The sequence below is a fragment of the Carcharodon carcharias genome, chromosome 1, assembly GCF_017639515.1.
Source record: "Carcharodon carcharias isolate sCarCar2 chromosome 1, sCarCar2.pri, whole genome shotgun sequence".
In the NCBI taxonomy this organism is placed as follows: Eukaryota; Metazoa; Chordata; class Chondrichthyes; order Lamniformes; family Lamnidae; genus Carcharodon; species Carcharodon carcharias.
Genome location: NC_054467.1, coordinates 168,850,916 through 168,868,120, shown reverse-complemented (window position 1 = coordinate 168,868,120; position 17,205 = coordinate 168,850,916). Strand labels below are relative to the sequence as shown.

General features: G+C 44.2%; 1 protein-coding gene across 2 annotated transcripts in view; it reads left to right on the top strand.

The window, feature by feature from the left end:
• Positions 1–16,883, top strand: part of cwc27 (CWC27 spliceosome associated cyclophilin) — a 303,583-nt gene extending 286,700 nt beyond the window's left edge. For both annotated transcript variants that reach the window (XM_041193079.1, XM_041193086.1), the window contains one exon: positions 16,523–16,883. In XM_041193079.1, the coding sequence (XP_041049013.1) occupies positions 16,523–16,685 (163 nt within the window). In that variant the 3' untranslated portion in view covers positions 16,686–16,883. The remainder of the gene's footprint in view (positions 1–16,522) is intronic.
• The last annotated feature ends 322 nt before the right edge of the window (positions 16,884–17,205 follow it).

Below are 17,205 nucleotides of genomic sequence, written 5' to 3'. Positions count from 1 at the left end.
TTGAGGTCCTACTTTTCAACTTACTTCCTAACTCCCTATATTCTGCTTTTAGGAACTCATCCCTTTTTTTTACCTATGTTATTTGTACCAATGTGTACCATGATCACTGGCTGTTCACCCTCCCCCTTCAGAATGTCCTCTAGCCGCTCTGAGACATCCTTGACCCTTGCACCAGGGAGGCAACATCCCATCCTGGGGTCTCGATTGCGGCCACAGAAACGCCTATCTATTCCCCTTACAACTGAATCCCTTATAACTATTGAATTCCCACACTTTTTACTCCTCCCCTATGCAGCAGAGCCAACCGCGGTGCAACGAATTTGGCTGTTGCTGCTTTCTCCTGCGAGACCATTTCCAACAGTATCCAAAGCAGTATATCTGTTTTGCAGGGGAATAGCCACAGGAGATTCCTGCACTGCCTGCCTAGTCCTCTTGCTTTGCCTGGTGGTCACCCATTCCCTTCCTGCCTATGGACTCTTAGCCTGCGGTGTGACCACCTCTCTATACGTGCTATCCACGATACTCTCCACCTCGCGGATGCTCCACAGTGTCCCTAGCCGCCGTTGTGCGTCAGTGGTGGAGGGAGAGGACCTTTAGGGTGTAAAATGGGGTGCCTATCAAGCAGGGTGTTTTTTCCTGTATGGGGCCGAGGTTCTTGAATGTTGATGGAGCTGCATGCATTCAGGCAAGTGAAGAATGTTCCATCACACTCCTGCCTTGTATATGGTGGACAGGCTTCAGGGAGTCAGAAGCTGAGTTACTTGGCCCAGAATTCCCAGCCTCTGACTAGCTCATGTAGCCAAAGTATTAACATGGCTCACTATGAAATAAAACAGCTTATTGATTTTTACCTGGCCCCATTGCATCAAATGTTTTAGCCCACAGTTGAAGAGATTGAAGAAGCATGCATGTGAAAGACAGAAATATTCAATTGAGATCATAACGGGATTGTTACACCTCTGGGTCATGTTGCAGTACAATTTGATATTGGGCACATACCTAAATGTTAGACACTCAGACTGCTTACAGGAATACCTAGCGCCACGGTATCCAATTTTTAACAGTTCTACACTATTTATATATCTTCTGATCAATCTTATTCCCGTGACACAGGAACATGCAAAACTTCATTATAAAATAAGAATATTAACATTTAAAAATCACCAAAGGTCTATTTTAGAGGCTTATTTTACAATTGGTAAAGAAACAGCTTTCAAAGCATCTTGATGCTATTCCTGTTATAATTAAATGGTATGAAATTAGTAGCAATAATCTAATTTGTATGGCTTGCACTGATGATAAATCATTTCATTTGCCACTCAATTAGAGTTCTGAATGTTGACCTGATTAGAATTCAGGAATTTGAGGAAGTCGAGCTAAACAATTAAGGTCAAAAATCTGGTTCCATGCGTTAATTTTTAAGTTAGGGAAATTTTAAAATTTTTATTTAAATAGAAAGAGGGCAAAAAAGTAAGAAATCTATTTGAACTTTTAAAAGGGGTTAAAAAGCAAAAGTTAAAATATAGGCTTTAAGTAATAAACCATGCAAAATATAAGTATTAAAAAGAATTGGAGGAAAAGAAAGAAAGAGTAGAAGTAAGGATTTTGAAATATTTTAGTTATTTATTGCCCATCCCTAGTTGACCTTCAACTGAGTAGCTTGCTACGCCATTTCAGAGCACTAAAATAAAAGCAAAGTACTGCGGATGCTGGAAATCGAAAATAAAAACAGAAAACGCTGGAAAAACTCAGACCTGCTGAGTTCTGTTTTTATTTTAGGCTGTTTGAGAGGGCAGTTAAGAGACAACCACATTTAGGCCAGACGGGATAAGAATGGCAGATTTCCTTCCCTAACTGCCATTAATGAACCAGATGGGTTTTTATAACAATATTATGGTCACCATTATTGAGACTAGCTTTCAATTCCAGATTTTTTTTATTTGTATTTAAATTCCACCAACTGCCATGGTGGGATTTGAACCTAGAGCATTAGCATGGGCCTCTAGATAATGAGTCCAGTGACATTATCACTACACCACTGTATACCTGTGCTAACTATTCAAAAATATACCTAAGTAACCCTAGTTATTCATTAAAAGAAAATGCATTTTGATCTGTACCTTACCATGTTTGTATTCTGTGGCATAACCTGGAAATGTTTAATAATTTTTGCTTTAGTTATTGAAAGATATTGGTACCCTGTAAGAAATTTGTTTGTTTCTTGTTTGAAATCTGATAAATAAGGAACACTGCGACAAAGAGGAGTTTATATGTTTATGAGTTAGGCTTTGAAGATGTGCTGCACAATGATCAATGACAATAGGTTTTTTTTAACCCATTTTAGACCTCCTTCAAAGATCAGCATTTATTTTTGTTGTGATAACCCTATTAATTTGAGTCTAGCATGAGGTACCTGTCAAGAATGGCTAGCAGTAGTAAGTTTACAAGTCTGTAATTCAATCAGGACCATGGTGGAGTGAAGTGTTAGTGATTTATGAATATTGACAAGACTGTAAGTTTTAAACGGTGGAACTTCAAACTTAAATTTTCATTTGTTTTACTTAATACATGATTGTTCACTTAGGAACATAGGAAGAAACGTAGGAATAAAGGAGTAGGATTAGGTCATTCGGCCTGTCATGCCTGCTCTACCATTCAATTAGACCATGGCTGATCATCTAACACAACGCTGCTTTCCCGTGCTTTCCCCATACCCCTTGATGTTATTAGTATCCAGAAATCTATTGATTTCTGTCTTGACCGTGCTAAATAATTAAGCTTCCACAGCCCTCTGGGGTAAAGAATTCCAAAGGTTCACCACCCTCTTGAGTGAAGAAATTCCTCCTCACCTCAGTCTTAAATGGCCTGCCCCTTATCCTGAGACTGTGTCCCCTGGTTCTAGACTCACCAGCCAGGGGAACATCCTATCCATACCTATCCTGTCACGCCCTCTAGGAATTTTGTAAGTTTCAATGAGATCACCTCTCATTCTTTGAAACTTTAGATTATACAGACCCAGTTTCCTCAATCTGTCCTCATAAGACAATCCCACCATCTCAGGGATTAGTCAGATGAACCTCTGTTGCACTCCCTCTACAACAGGTATATTCCTCCTTAGATAAAGAGTCCATAACTCTACACAACACTCTAGGTGCGGTATCACCAGGGGTCTATACAGTTGCAGCAAGACATCTTTACTCCTGTACTCAAATCCATATGCGATGAAACCCAACATATCGGGTGGAATTTTCAGTGCCGGCTGGCAGTGGGCGATAAGATTCACAACAGGAGGAAGGCAGGTCTCGATTGTCCATTCAGCCCACCAATGGCAGGCCGCGTTTTCCGCCAACGGTTGTCAGGGAGCTCATGGGAATACATCAACATATCATTAAAAGGCCATCCTGCCGGACTCTTGCACCCCCGCTGGATCGTCCGTCCACATCGGCGGGAAAGTACATCGACATGTTTCACAACAGCACCCAGCCGATGTGCGCTTGGCAGCCTTCACTTTGGGGGAACTGAAGGTGAGTGAACAACATCGTTCTGCAGAGCTCACCAGCATCACTTGTTGCTTAGCAGGCTTCAGGGGCGTTGAGGGGCCGGGGTGAAGTGCCGCCCTGCCACGGAGGCAACTGTTGTCTGCGGAGGGGTGGTGTCCGGGGGCAATTGCTGCCCATCCTTGGAGGCAACTATTGTTGGGTTGCAGGGGGAGGGCATGGAGCTACTGCTGCCCTGGCATTGGATCCTGCGCACAAGAAATTGAGGTGGGGAGCAAGGTAGGCGAGGGAAGTGGTCACGCAGTAGGGACACCTGTATAAACTGGCCATTCCTCTGCAACTGAGACAGTTCAGGTGCATGTCTAGGGAGCTGGTCACTCACATCTGCCATTTACTGCAGCACTTGGCACCAAGGGGACATGGAGGACATCCATTGCCAGTGACTGTGAAAGTGACCACGGCGCTCAATTTCTATGTCAGTGGTTCCTTTCAGGGCCGTTCCACAGATGACCTCTGTGGGATATCATAAGCCGCCACCCACAGATGTCATCCATGAGGTCATGAATGCCATTTTCTCCATGGCACACAACTTTGTGCGTTTCGCCGAGGACCGGGACAGCCAGGATGCAAGAACCATCGGATTCTCCCAGATCTTGGGATTCCCACAAGTGCAAGGAGTGATTGACTGCACCCATGTGGCACTCAGATCTCTGTCGCTACATACGGTGGATTACATCAACCACAAGGGATTCCACTCATTGAATGTGCAGCTGGTATGCGACCACCAGAAACGCATCCTGCAGGTGTGTGCATGGTTTCCAGGGAGTGTGCACAACGCCTACATCCTCAGTCAATCACAAATCCCTGGAGTCTTCCAGGGTCCACAGAAGCAGCAGGGATGGCTCCTCAGGGACAAGGGCTACCCGCAGAGGCCGTGGCTGATGACACCTGTGCAGCAGCCTCAGTCTGCAGCAGAGTGATAATATAATGAGGCTCAAGTTGCAGCTCGCAACTTGGTGGAGCAGACCATTGGGATGCTGAAGATGAGGGTCTATTGCCTGGACCAATCTGGTTGAGCCCTGTAATACAGTCTGCAGAGTGTCACAGGTCGTTGTCATCTGCTGTGCCCTTTACAACCTGGTGCTTCAACGGGGAGACGAGCTGTTTGAGGAGAAGATGGAGGTGCTGCATGACTCCTCCGATGAGGAAGACGCTGACGGGGATGAGGGTGAGGAGGTCCTCAGAGCGACGATGACTGGGATGAGGCCCTCGCACTGGCCAGATGAGGCAGGCTTGCTTGGGAGACCCTCATAGCTGCTAGATTTGTGAAGGATAATGACGACATGCTGTGAGATGACCCCATAAATTCTCACATTGCATTTGTGAACATTTGACTCCAGTCTGGCTTATGGCAGCACAAATATTCTCCATGAGAATGCTCCTGTCATGAAGATGCAGTGGAGGCCCTAATAGTCACTCGATTGCAAGAGGATGATACTGACATGCAATATACCTCATTAGGAGTGTCCTACTCCTAAGTCTTCAAATAGCATCTGATGCTTTGTCCGCCTTCGGCACCTGAGCCCTTCAGGTGCACAGCATCAGTGGTCACAGAAGCTGAAGAGATGGGGTCCAGCCCCTCCTTAAAGATGCTGACGGTAGATCAAGAGAATGGGAGAACTCTGTGGCACCTGCCCACTAAATTCTAGCAGCAATGAACAGCACTGCTGAGGTGCAGGCAACAGTGATGTTTCCAGGGAATGTGAGGCTGGACCATCACTTTGATCTGAAGGCTGTACAGAGCACAGAGGCCCTGGACTGAGACACCTGCCTTTATCTTGTGCAGAAAGGTTTCACATCTGAGTGGCAAGAGCACTGCTGATCAGAACAAGGAGCCATAGGCAGGGAAACTTTCTTGGGAATTTATTGACAATAGTGAACAGTACGTACAAGTGATTAACAGCCATGCCCAGGCTGTGCAACTAATTCTCCTTAACTTTCCTAACCCTGCCACTACATCTTCTTGTTCCTCGGAAATCCACAGCGGAGGTGGAGGCAGCCTGCTGACTGCAACACCCTGTCTGTAATTACTTTGGCAGGTGTCCTCTGGAGGGCTGAGACTTGGAGGGCCATGGCCTGTTGTCGAGGTCCTGCTATGTGACAGTGGCACACTTCTTGGCCTGAGGAGCTGGAACTGCTGAGGTCACAGGAAGAGGGGATTCGGATGGGCCGGACACTCTCGGAATCACTCTGGATGGGCCCAGAGTATGCACCTGCTGATACTTCTCCCTGTGGGTCCCAGGGGGTCCCAGGCTGACTCCTTGAAGAGCAGGGGTAGCTGGAGTGAGATCAAGCTGCCCGGAACCCCTCTCACGTACACACTGTTGGAGGCCAACTATGACATCAGCGATGGAGTTGAGCCTGGGCAACTGTGCGGGAGCGCAGTCCTGGACCAAGGTCTCCATGGCGGCCATCACCCCACCAGTGTTGACCTCGGTGCATTGGTATGCCAGCGCTTTCACCTCAGCCTGAAGGCGGACGCATTCCTCCATCATGCCTTGCAATCTGAGGAGTGCAGCGGACATCCCTTCGGGATGTTCCCGAGCTTGCCTTTGCAGCTCCAGCAACCGTGCCATGACCAAGTCCAGAGGCTCATCATCTGACTTGGACTCAGCAACATTCTGGGGTCCAACAGTCCTCCAAGTGCCTGACACCTGGGAACTCCCTGCCGCTGCCTGCTGTGGCTCAGTGCGATATGCTCACCAGTTTGTGACCCCAGGGCTACTCTAGGTCCCACCAAGGTGTGTGTCTCTGGAGCATGTAGGTGAGCGCTGTGATGGGACTTCAAGGAGTGTGCCACAAGATTCCTCTCCAGAGGATTCTTCAGGGCTTAGTTGGAGGTCCTGGGTCATGGATTCTGTCAGCTATTTGACAGATGTGCCCGCGAAAGCAAGGAGAGATAATTAGTGCATGGCAGCAGCCTGTGAAAGAGGACACATCACTCATGGCATGGTTGTCTGATGGATGTTACGCTACTGGATCCTCACTTGGTAGAGCAGCGCCGCCCTCACAGTCAGCACAGAACCAGTCCAGATCGTGGCCGGCCAGTTGGTTATTTTACCCACTCACTACTGCACTTAGTGCAAATCTGGGAAAATTCCGCCCACCGTTTCCCTTCCTAATTGCTTTCTGCACCTTCCTGTTCACTTTTAGTGACTCATGAACTAGGACACCCAGGTCCCTTTGGACATCAACACTAATAATATATCACCATTTAAGAAATAATCTGCCTTTCTGCTTTTTCTACCAAAGCGGATAACTTCATATTTAATCACATTATATTCCATCCTCCATGTTTTTGCCCATTTACTTAGCTTGTCCAAATCCCTCTAAAGCCACTTTGCATCGTCAACAGCAAGAGCTCTCCACCCCCGCAACCCTCCCCCCCCGACCCCCCCAAACCTTCGAGCAGGAAAGATTAAGAAAAAAATTAATAGTGATGTTCAAAATTATTAGGGGCTTTGATAGAGCAAATAAGAGAAACAGTTTCCACTAGCAGCAGGATGGGTAACTGTAAATTTAAGGTGATTGACAAAAGAACAGGGGTGAGATGAGGAAAATTTTATCTATGTAGCGAGTTGTTACGATCTGGAATGCACTGCCTGAAAGGGTGGAGGTAGATACAATAGTAACTTCCAAAAAGAGGATTGGATAAATGCTTGAAGGACTAAAAATTGCAGTGAATGGGAATAGAGGAGAGTGGGACTCATTGAATAACACTTTCAAAGAACCAGCACAGACACAATAGGCAGAACGGCTTCCTTTTAATGCTGTAAAATTCTGAGTAAATGTTTGTTTGGGGGGGGGGAAAGTAGAGTTTTTTTTTACTGTATAGGCAAAGATGCTATGACAGAAGTGAAATATGGTAACAAACTCTGATGTTGATGCACATCCTGATAGCTTGGAGCTTCATGTGACAGCTACTGTGATATTCAGATTTTTGGGTGAATAAATTATTCAGTATATGCTGTTACACATTTTCCAATTAATATGTGGCATACTTTCTTTGCAGTAGTATTTTTACTAGTTTCTTCCACAGCACTAGTATCTCCATTGCATTTAACTTGTCTTCTTCCATAGTGTACAGAATTTTACTTTGTAACATCATAAATACTAACAGTGTAAACAAGTTTTACCTTTGTCTTGAAAGCACAAGACTGCCATCCCACTCCCAAACTACCCCTCAACTAACTGCCAACTACCCTCCAACCACCCTGACTACCCCCACCCCGCAATTGACCACCAAACCACCCCCACGCTGGCCACCCTAACCCTCAGCCACTTACCTTACACACTTACCCTCTCCCTGGCTTATCAAAGTAGATGGGACCTTTAAACTTAGCTGCTTGATGGCCACTACTGCTGTAAAAAGGGTGCGTGGTTTCACTTCCACCGACGTTGCTGCCCTGCACAGAAGACTCCCAGGTGCCGGTATGCTGCACATTTTTAGCAGGCCCAAGTTGGTGGGCCTGGCAAAAAATGTGCAGCTCCCGACTAAGGTAAATAAAAAGAAGTGGAGTGGCAATCCAACTGGCCCAATTCAATGCAGTAGTTGATAGGAGAATAATAATAAAGCACTGGTGGGAGGTTTAGAGCAAGAAGCAGTCAATAAATTTAGAGGCCCACTAACCAAATGTGGGTTATGGTAGATCAGACACTGGAAGTCAAGTCAGGGCCATGAGTGTAAACTATTGCGTCTGTGTCTGTTTCTAAACATTCTCTCAAAGGAGATGACTTTTTTTCTCAAAAGCAAAGAAAACAAACTGTGTGGTTTGAGCCATGTGTCACAGTACTGCAAATGTAACCGTTGACTGATATCGATAAGCACATGTAACACAGTAGGGTTTCTTAAGGAACTATAATTCTAAATGATGAAACTGAGAAGCTGTCAGCAGTATGACTGCTAAACCAATTAACATGCCTGTCACTGCCATAACAGGAGGTCAAAACCATCCAGAATGTAATTGTGACATTCCAAATGTAGCATGCACACATATTTATCTATATGTGATTAATACCCGTTGCAATTGTCAAAATAAATATTCTGAATTAGTATAGAGGATCTTTAAGTCATTAGTTATGGCTAATCAAAAAAAACAGCAAGGGACTTCATTTAATATAGGCAACAGGGCTCTCGCCCACTGGCTGAAGAGTTGGCAAGAGCCCTGTTGTCTCTTTTTGGAAAGGCCTGCTGCATTGAGTGCCAACCAAGCACTTAACTGGGCAATAGCAGGTCTTCCACATGATGAAGGACCCCAGAGACTGAGGCCCCAGCAGTTCTTTGTTGCTCAGCAGCGCCATTGGAGTGATAGTGGCTATTGCTGGTAGTGCACTCACCCAAGGGTTGGGATCGCCAAGGGAACCAGGCCACAGGTAAGTAATGGCAGGAGGAGGACCATGGGATGGGGTTCACGGGGTGGCAAGGGGGGTCAGCAGCAAGGGGTGATGGCTCTCAGTGGACCACCACCCCGTTCTCGATGCCAGGTCCCTCAATCAGGCACTTGAAAGAGGGACACCAACTGGGCTTACTGCTTGGGCTTCCCGCATGGTGAGACCCTCACCCGCCACTGAGTGAATACCAGCAGCAGAGGGATGAGACCCTTAAGTGGGCATTAATTGCCCATTTAATGGCCTCAGTGGTGGCAAGGTTGAGAATGTTGTCCACGAGCTTTCCCGCCATAGCCTTAATCGGGGCAGAGGTAGGAAGGCAGTGGGTCCCCACCTGCCACCCTCCCGCCTGATTAAATGCTCCCGCTACCAAACTTGCCACTCAAAGGGCATTAAATTTGCCCAAGAGGTTGGTATGGCATGTTAATGATTGTAAGTATATTTAGAGAGAATGCAGTTAATTAATGGACAAAAATTGCAGATTATTTCAAAACTAAACAAAATAGTGTTCAAAAATTTTGAACGTTGATTTGAAAAGCCTCTTGTGATCTAAATCAATGCCAAAACAGCTTGAAAACCAGAAAACTGGAAAAAAAATTGATGTAAAGATCCATGTCCAAGAAAACACTTAAAATTTTGCTGACCATTCTGGGAAACAGCAGCTAATATTCCATGCAGCTAGCATCAACTGACTGTCCAGTTGGATAGAATCCTGGGACATATGCAGCATAAAGGACCAATACCTTATCATTGACCCAACAGTACATACGAATTAGAAGAAGTAGGCCATTCGGCTCCTCAGCCTGCTCCTGCCTACTCCTTTGTCATTCAAGAATCTATCCAACTCAGCCTTAAGAATGTTCAATGACTCTGCCTCCACAACTCTCTGGGGAAGAGAATTCCACAATCTAACGACCCTCTAAGAGAAAAAGCCTCTTAACTCCATTTTAAATGAGATTCCCCATATTTTTAAACTGTGTCCCCTAGTTCTATATCTCCCATAAGGGGAAACATCCTTTCAGCATCCACCCTGTCAAGTCCTCTAGGATTTTATATGTTTCAATAAGATAAGTAGAGGTGCCAGGTTTCAACCTCCCTTGACTGGTGACAATCTCCATCTAGTGAGACGATGGTTTGCACCGTAGTGGTCGACACTGTATTACGCAATGTCTGGTATGGCTTAGGAGCCCTACCCTGGTATACCAGTCTCTTCTACATTTTCTGCAGAGGAAGATAGTGGGTTGAGAAGTGCACAATTCCCTGTACTCTGTTCTCTCTGAGCTCTCTTCTCAGCCAACTGAACTTTTCATTTCTGCTTGCCTCTTCCAATGCCCTTCCAAAAAGTCAGCCACTAGAGGTCACAGCTGTCAGTGATTGTCTCCCAGTTGTCAGTGTCAACGTCTACCATCTTTATATTTCGCTTGTAAGTATCCTTGTACCAGGAGTATGACATCCGGTAGCTCATGACTCAGTGGCTGAGTCAGCATACAGAAAGTCTTGGTGTGTATGCCCATCATCCATCCGATGAATGTGGCCGAGTCAGCATAGACATCGTTGGCTTAGTAATGAGTGTATGCTGCTGGATTTAGTGCACTCCAGGATCTTTTAGTTGGTGACCTTGTCCTGCCAAGGGAAGCCAAAGATATTCTGAGAGAGTGAAGGTGGAAACAGTTCATCCTTTTCTCCTGCCTAGCACGTGTTGTCCAGGTCTCACCACTGCTGAGGACGAAGGTTTAGTGGAATCGCAGTTTGGTGTTCTCATTCAGGTTGCTGTTGTTCCACATTCTGTTACTCAGTTTGGACATAACAGCTGCAGTTCTTGTGATGCATGTGTTGATTTCAACATCAAGTAACAGATTAGTGATTGTGGGGCTTAGATATGTGAAGTTGTCAACAACTTCCAGCATCACAATGTTCGTGCCGATAGATGGCGGTATGGCAACATCCTGGACCATGACATTTTTCTTTCTGCTGCTGATGGTCAAATCAAACTCTTTAGTGGCATGAGAGAGTCTGTCCATTTGCCACACAGGTGCTCCTCAGTATGGAATATTAGTGTGGCGTCATCAGCATAGAGCAACTCTCTGATGAAAACTTGGCACACCTTTGTCTTCAATCTCAGGCAAGCAAGGCTGAACAGCTTTCCGTCAGTTCTGGTAAGCAAGTTGACACCTTCTAGATGACCTGAAGGCGTACGACAGCAACAAAAAGTAGAATATGTCAGTGTTAGAACACAGCCCTGTTTGACTCCACTTTGGATCTCAAAGCATTCTGATGTAGCCCCATCATAGCTGACCTTACCTATCATAGGAAAATAGGAGATCACATTGAGCTTTGACAGGCAGCCAGTTTTCTCCATCAGCTTAAACAGACCACATCTGCTCACACGGCCATATGCCTTGGTGAGATCGATGAAGGCATATATAGTGAATATATAGTGGTCTCCTTTGTTCACGGCATTTATCTTGTAGCTGCTGGATTGAGAAGATCATGCCAACTGTAAATCCTCCAGTTCTGAAACCACACTGGGGTTCGGAATAGATGCACTCAGTCAAGATCTGCAGTCTGACAAGGGCAGCATGGGCAAATACCTTGCTCACAATGCTCAGCAGGGAGATGCCTCAGTAGTTGTTGCAATCGCTGCAATTGCCCTTGTTCTTTTACAGGGTCTCAATCTTTGCATGACACATTTCCTGGGACATTAACCCCTCCGTCCAGGAAATAGAGAAGCTTGTGCAGATGCCGCAGGAGTGCCGGTTTCCCATGCTAGATGAGTTCAGGCGGTATAGCCTTAAGTACCATCAGAGAACACAATCTCAACCATTTGCAGAGGTTATATCATCGAATGCAGCAAGGTCCATCCAATGAAACCTATATCCTGCTCATGCATTTCCTCTGTACTTTTCCCTTGCCAGATGAATTTATAATTTTTTTCTTTCAGTGATCTACTCTTGCCAAGCCTTGTGTCTTGTAGGGATGCTATGTCAATGTTCAGTTCCATGTCAATCACAGCTGTCTTGCACATATTATCAACCAGCTGCAAGTCATCTGTCAGCCCCATGCACATGGTCTTGACATTCCAGTTTGCCAGTCGAAGAGTTGGCATCTTTCTTTCTTTCTTTGTCTGGTGCAATGGATTCCATCCACCGGTAGAGCAGAGACTCTAAGCCATAAGCAGCCATTGAAGCAGATGGAGAGTGGCAGGTCAGCACCTTACTAACCAAGGGTTGCCTGACTTGAGGTGGGTGATGCCTGATCAGTGAGATACGATGGCCCCTCCTACCGTCGGAGACAGCCTGTAGCACCTGTTCTCTATGCCACTCGAGTTGGGTTTGTCACTCGTAATTGCTGCCTGTGTTGTGTTAACATTCTGCAGCAAAGCTGGAGTGTCCTCTCCCAGGCGCAAGCCTGGGCAAAATTTCTGGAGATCCCAGCTGTCCAAAACATCAGGGTCCCCCTCTCACCCTCTACTGTTGAGTCCAAATGAATGCAAAGCATTACGTTTGGCACTGGCTTGATCGCAGGAGATTTTTAATATTTTTTCACAGGGTATGGTTGTCGCTGGCTAGACCAGCATTTATTGCCCATCCCTATTTGTCCTTGAGAAGGTTGTGGTGAGCTGCCGCCTTGAACTGCTGTAGTCCATGTGGTGTAGGAACACCCACGGTGCTGTTAGGAAGGGAGTTCCAGGATTTTGACTCGGCAACAGTGAAGTAACGACAATACGTTCCAGGTCAGGATGATGTGTAGCTTGAAGGGGAACTCGCAGGTGCTGGTGTTCTCATGCATCTGCTGCTCTTCTCCTTCTAGGTGATAGAAGTTGTGGATTTGGAAGATGCTGTCGAAGGAGTCTTGGTGAATTGCTGCAGTGCATTTTGTAGATGGTATATATTTGCTACTGTGTGTCAGTGGTGGAGGGAGTGGATGTTGAAGGTGGATGGGGTGTCAATCAAGCAGGCTGCTTTGTCCTGGATGGTGTTGAGCTTCTTGAGTGTTGTTGGACCTGCACTCAAGAGTTTCTGGAAAGATGATATATTTAGATATCAGTCTACCTTTGGGCTCCACTCCAGGTTTTTTTTTAGGGCTTATTCCCTTAGCCTTCAACTCTCCCAAACTACCCATAAGACAGTGGAGCTATTCACCTGTAGCTGGGAGTTTGTTTAATGAGTGCCAGGGCGTGTCCACACTGCGCACTTGGGGCCAAACCTCCTCCGAGTTTCTCTGATGCTTTAGTCTGGGGCCATGAGGGACCCAGTTTCGTTGTGTCACCATGAGGAGGCACAGCTGAGAACTTGCTGATGCAGAGGCTTTATACTGACAAAGAGAGACTTACACATTTGGCTGGCTTGAAGACTGGGGACAGTATTCAATTAAATCTGCACAGGGCATGGTCAATGGCATTAGCTGCTGCAAAAGTTGGAGACGAGAGACAACCCGAAGTACAATTGTGGCCCTGAATCCAGAACATGAAGCACATCACATCAACCTCCCCATTAAGATCTTTTGTAGGAGGGACCTTATTTCTTCACTCAGCACCTCAGGAGGCTTTCTTATAGTGAGCCAAACTACACATCTCATTATAAGCTTTCACACGACAGTAGTAGTGGTAGTACAAAGCAGATTCCTGCAAAGCCTTACCAGCCATTGCACGTCTTTTATCTTGTACCTTTTATTGCCAAACTAGTTTTAAAATCCTCTAGCTAATAAGCCATAAGCTTCAATAAAAGCGTCTTATGTAGAGATTTATTGGATGCCTTCTGATAATTGAAGATATTCATTGACTAGCTCTGATTTACTGGATTATCTTACTATTGCAAAGAATTTGACCAGATTTGTTAGATACGATCTACTGCTTATTAAAATTATGTTAGCTTTTTCTAATGGCCTCAGTGAACGGTTATAGCATCCTGTATATTCCTCTTGAGTATTTTCCTAGCTACAAATTTTAGGCTGTTTCATGACTTTTAGGTTAATGCTACACTTTTTTAAAAAATCCTGGACCACATTTACTCTCCTTCTGTGATGTAAAGGTAGCCCAGATTGAAAATACCGCAATCTAAAAAGAGCCTTTACACTGCTATTACATGGACAAGAATCATGGACATTGAAAATTGCAAACATGCATTTATATGCATTTATAATTTTTCTCCCTGATCCATTGTAGTACATTGTGGAATCATCTATGAAGATAGCTATGTAAGCTGGCCCCTTCTAGCATTCAAACGTTTGACCACATGAGTGAGAAATAAGAAACCTAATGGCCTGGATTTTGCGGTCTGTCAAAAAGTGACGGTGCTCACTGGTGACCTCAAAGAGAGCTGTCCACAAAGATTTATTGATCAAGTAAGCTAAGCAGCCAATCATAAAGTCATTCTGGCACAGTAGGAGACCATTCAACCATGCAAGCTCTCTATAGAGCAATTCAGTCAGCCCCATTCCCCCAATATCCCCTTGGCCCTGCAAGTTTAGTTCCCTCAAGTACCTATCCAATTTCCTTTTGAAATCATTCATCACTCCTTCAAGGTGTCATCATTCCCAGCAGTTCCCAATGATAAATACTGGTTTAAGACTGGTGCACAGCCCAATGATTCGTGTATTGCATATAGCTACCCATCTAATATCCTGAACTCTTAATTGCCTTTGGGGTGACCATCCCTGGAACGTACAATGTTCCATCCTCCCTGATGCTCCACAGTGACTCCAGCTGCTCCTCAAGCTTGGAAACTCTGAGTCTGAGTCCAAGCAGCTGGAGACACTTTCTACACACATGGTTCTCCAAGACGGACAAAGTATCCTGACATTCCCAGTTGGCGCAGGAGTTGCAAGGAACATGCCCGGTTGCCCATCCACGCTCTAAAGAAAACTAGATTTTAGAATCTAGTTAGTACCTTGTGTAAACTACAAATTTTAATTAATGCCTGTAAACCTGCTCACTGCTAATACTTATGTTATTAATTCATTTGCTGTTATAAATACCCAGATTGAAAACTTCTAATTTCCCAGCTGCTAATTTAAACAAATGCCCTAGTTTAGAACGAACAAGAGAAAAATACTCACCGTCCAATCAATTGCCTGCTTTCTGGTGATGCCACACTTTGAGTTTGCTTTTCTCATTTCAAACACGTTCACGCTGACTTCCCCTGACTCCCTGCTGCTGCTTTTAATTGTGGGTCACCAGCACTGTCCTTATTCAGGCTCGCTTGCTCACTCTGACTCTTGCGGACTTCTCCTGACTGCTCACTGCTATTTTTACCTGTGGGTCTCTGGCACTGTCCTCTCTCAGGCTTGTTCACTCTGACTCAAACTGAAAATTTCTCACAGATTGGAAACCAAGGACTGCTGTTAACTTGCTGTGATGATAAGGTACCTTTGAAGTCTTGGTAAATGATCACATTACTTTCTCGCGTAAAAGTACAGATATAAATGTTGTCAATATCCTGCATCTACATTAAATCATAATTTTGAGCTCCAAGGTGCAAATTTTGTTTACTCCCAGACACAAGGTATAGAATTTTGCTTGACTAAGTAACTAGTATTTCATCATTGATATGGTTATAAGTTTCAATTAAAATCCTTTAATTGAAGTACTAGAATCTTAAAAGGACATTTTCTCCCCTTGGCTCTGTGGAGGTTGGGGGAAGAAAGAAGAGATGTCACCAAAGATGTGGAAATCCCTGCCTTGTTGGGATCTAATGTACGTCAAATGTTTTTGTTCATATCAGCAACAAATATTAGCCTAATGTCACTAAAATATCTGCGACATGAAGCAGGAGTGAAAATGGTGCATTCAAAAATGATCCTAACTTTAATAATTAGTTGTTTTAAAGTATTTTCTCCAGTTACTCACCACAATATGCTACCATTACCATTTGGGGAAATAACAAGTATCATATTTTCATAGCGCTACCTAGTACCAATATACCAAATCAAGATGCTATTGCTAGTTAGTGGTGATGCAACTGTACCTGGTGTTGTAGCAGTAGAAAGCAAGTCCAATAGTTAAATCCATGGTGAATATCACTTAAAAAGCTTTGAAGGAGTAAACGTTTGTTCCACAATTGGTAACTTGCCGCTCTGGGCCCTAGTTACAGGGAATCCATCTGAATATATTTTTAATTTACTTATGGCATAATTTTAGGTGTGCTAACTGGGCATTCAATGCTGTATTTGGACCATGCCTAGGGATCATATTGTTGCACAAATGTTTATTTTGTTTTGAAGCTATCTCAGAATACTATAGAGGTACATAAATTTAGAACTGTACACGAGCTGTGTTTGTTACTTTCTAATTAGTGGATTACATGCATTAAAATTTTCTTTGGTGTATAACTAAAAAATGAATGCAACCTAAATTATTTTTAATACTTCTTGAGTCTGACCAGTGTCAGTGTTTAATTAATTCTCTTGAAGTTTTGTTTACATAGAATATTTAACGTTGTATATCAACATAATCATGGATGAATAAATCTATTCTTGAATTTCAACGTGTTACTGTATTAAGTTTATTAGATGCAAGTGATCATATAGGGGAATTTTATATGCTCACATCATGTTTGTCTGATTTCCTTCTAATCTAGGATGTCACACATCCTCCAGTTTGAGGAGCAAACGAGAAAAGTAAAAGATGCAAACATGCAGGATGAAGACACGTTTGAAATACATGATCCCCGGAATCCAGTGAACAAAAGGAGGAGGGAAGAAAGTAAAAAGATCATGAAAGAGAAGAAAGAAAGAAGATGAACCCCCACTCCTGCATGAATAGAAGTTGCATGTAACTGATAAGTTCTGTCCTAGTAATATGGCACTAGGTGATGTCTGCTAGTACATAGGCAGCTTGATGTAGTCTGTATTATCACAAACTTGCAAGATGATTCTTCCCGAAAGAATAAATTTTCTAATGATTTTCCTCAATAGATAGGTAATAAATTTTATTATAGCAATATTGCTGTTCTTCCACAGTTCCTATTGCAGAATATTTTAACCCTCTTATTCATAAGTTACAGTTTGTCGATCTTTGTAAGGCCAAGTGACATAACTGCAGGAATACTCTGTACATGATCACAGTTTCATTTTTCATTCATCATCCTTCACACGCCAGAGGAGAAAAGCCTAGATTGGTAGGATCTGAAAAAGAAACTACATACAGAGCACGCACATCATGACATTGTAGAATGACAGGCCATACAAATAGTGTAATTTAATGTCTTCCCTTGAGGCAAGTTTGGAGGTAGGGGAAGCATTTAAGGGGTAGGGGAAGCCC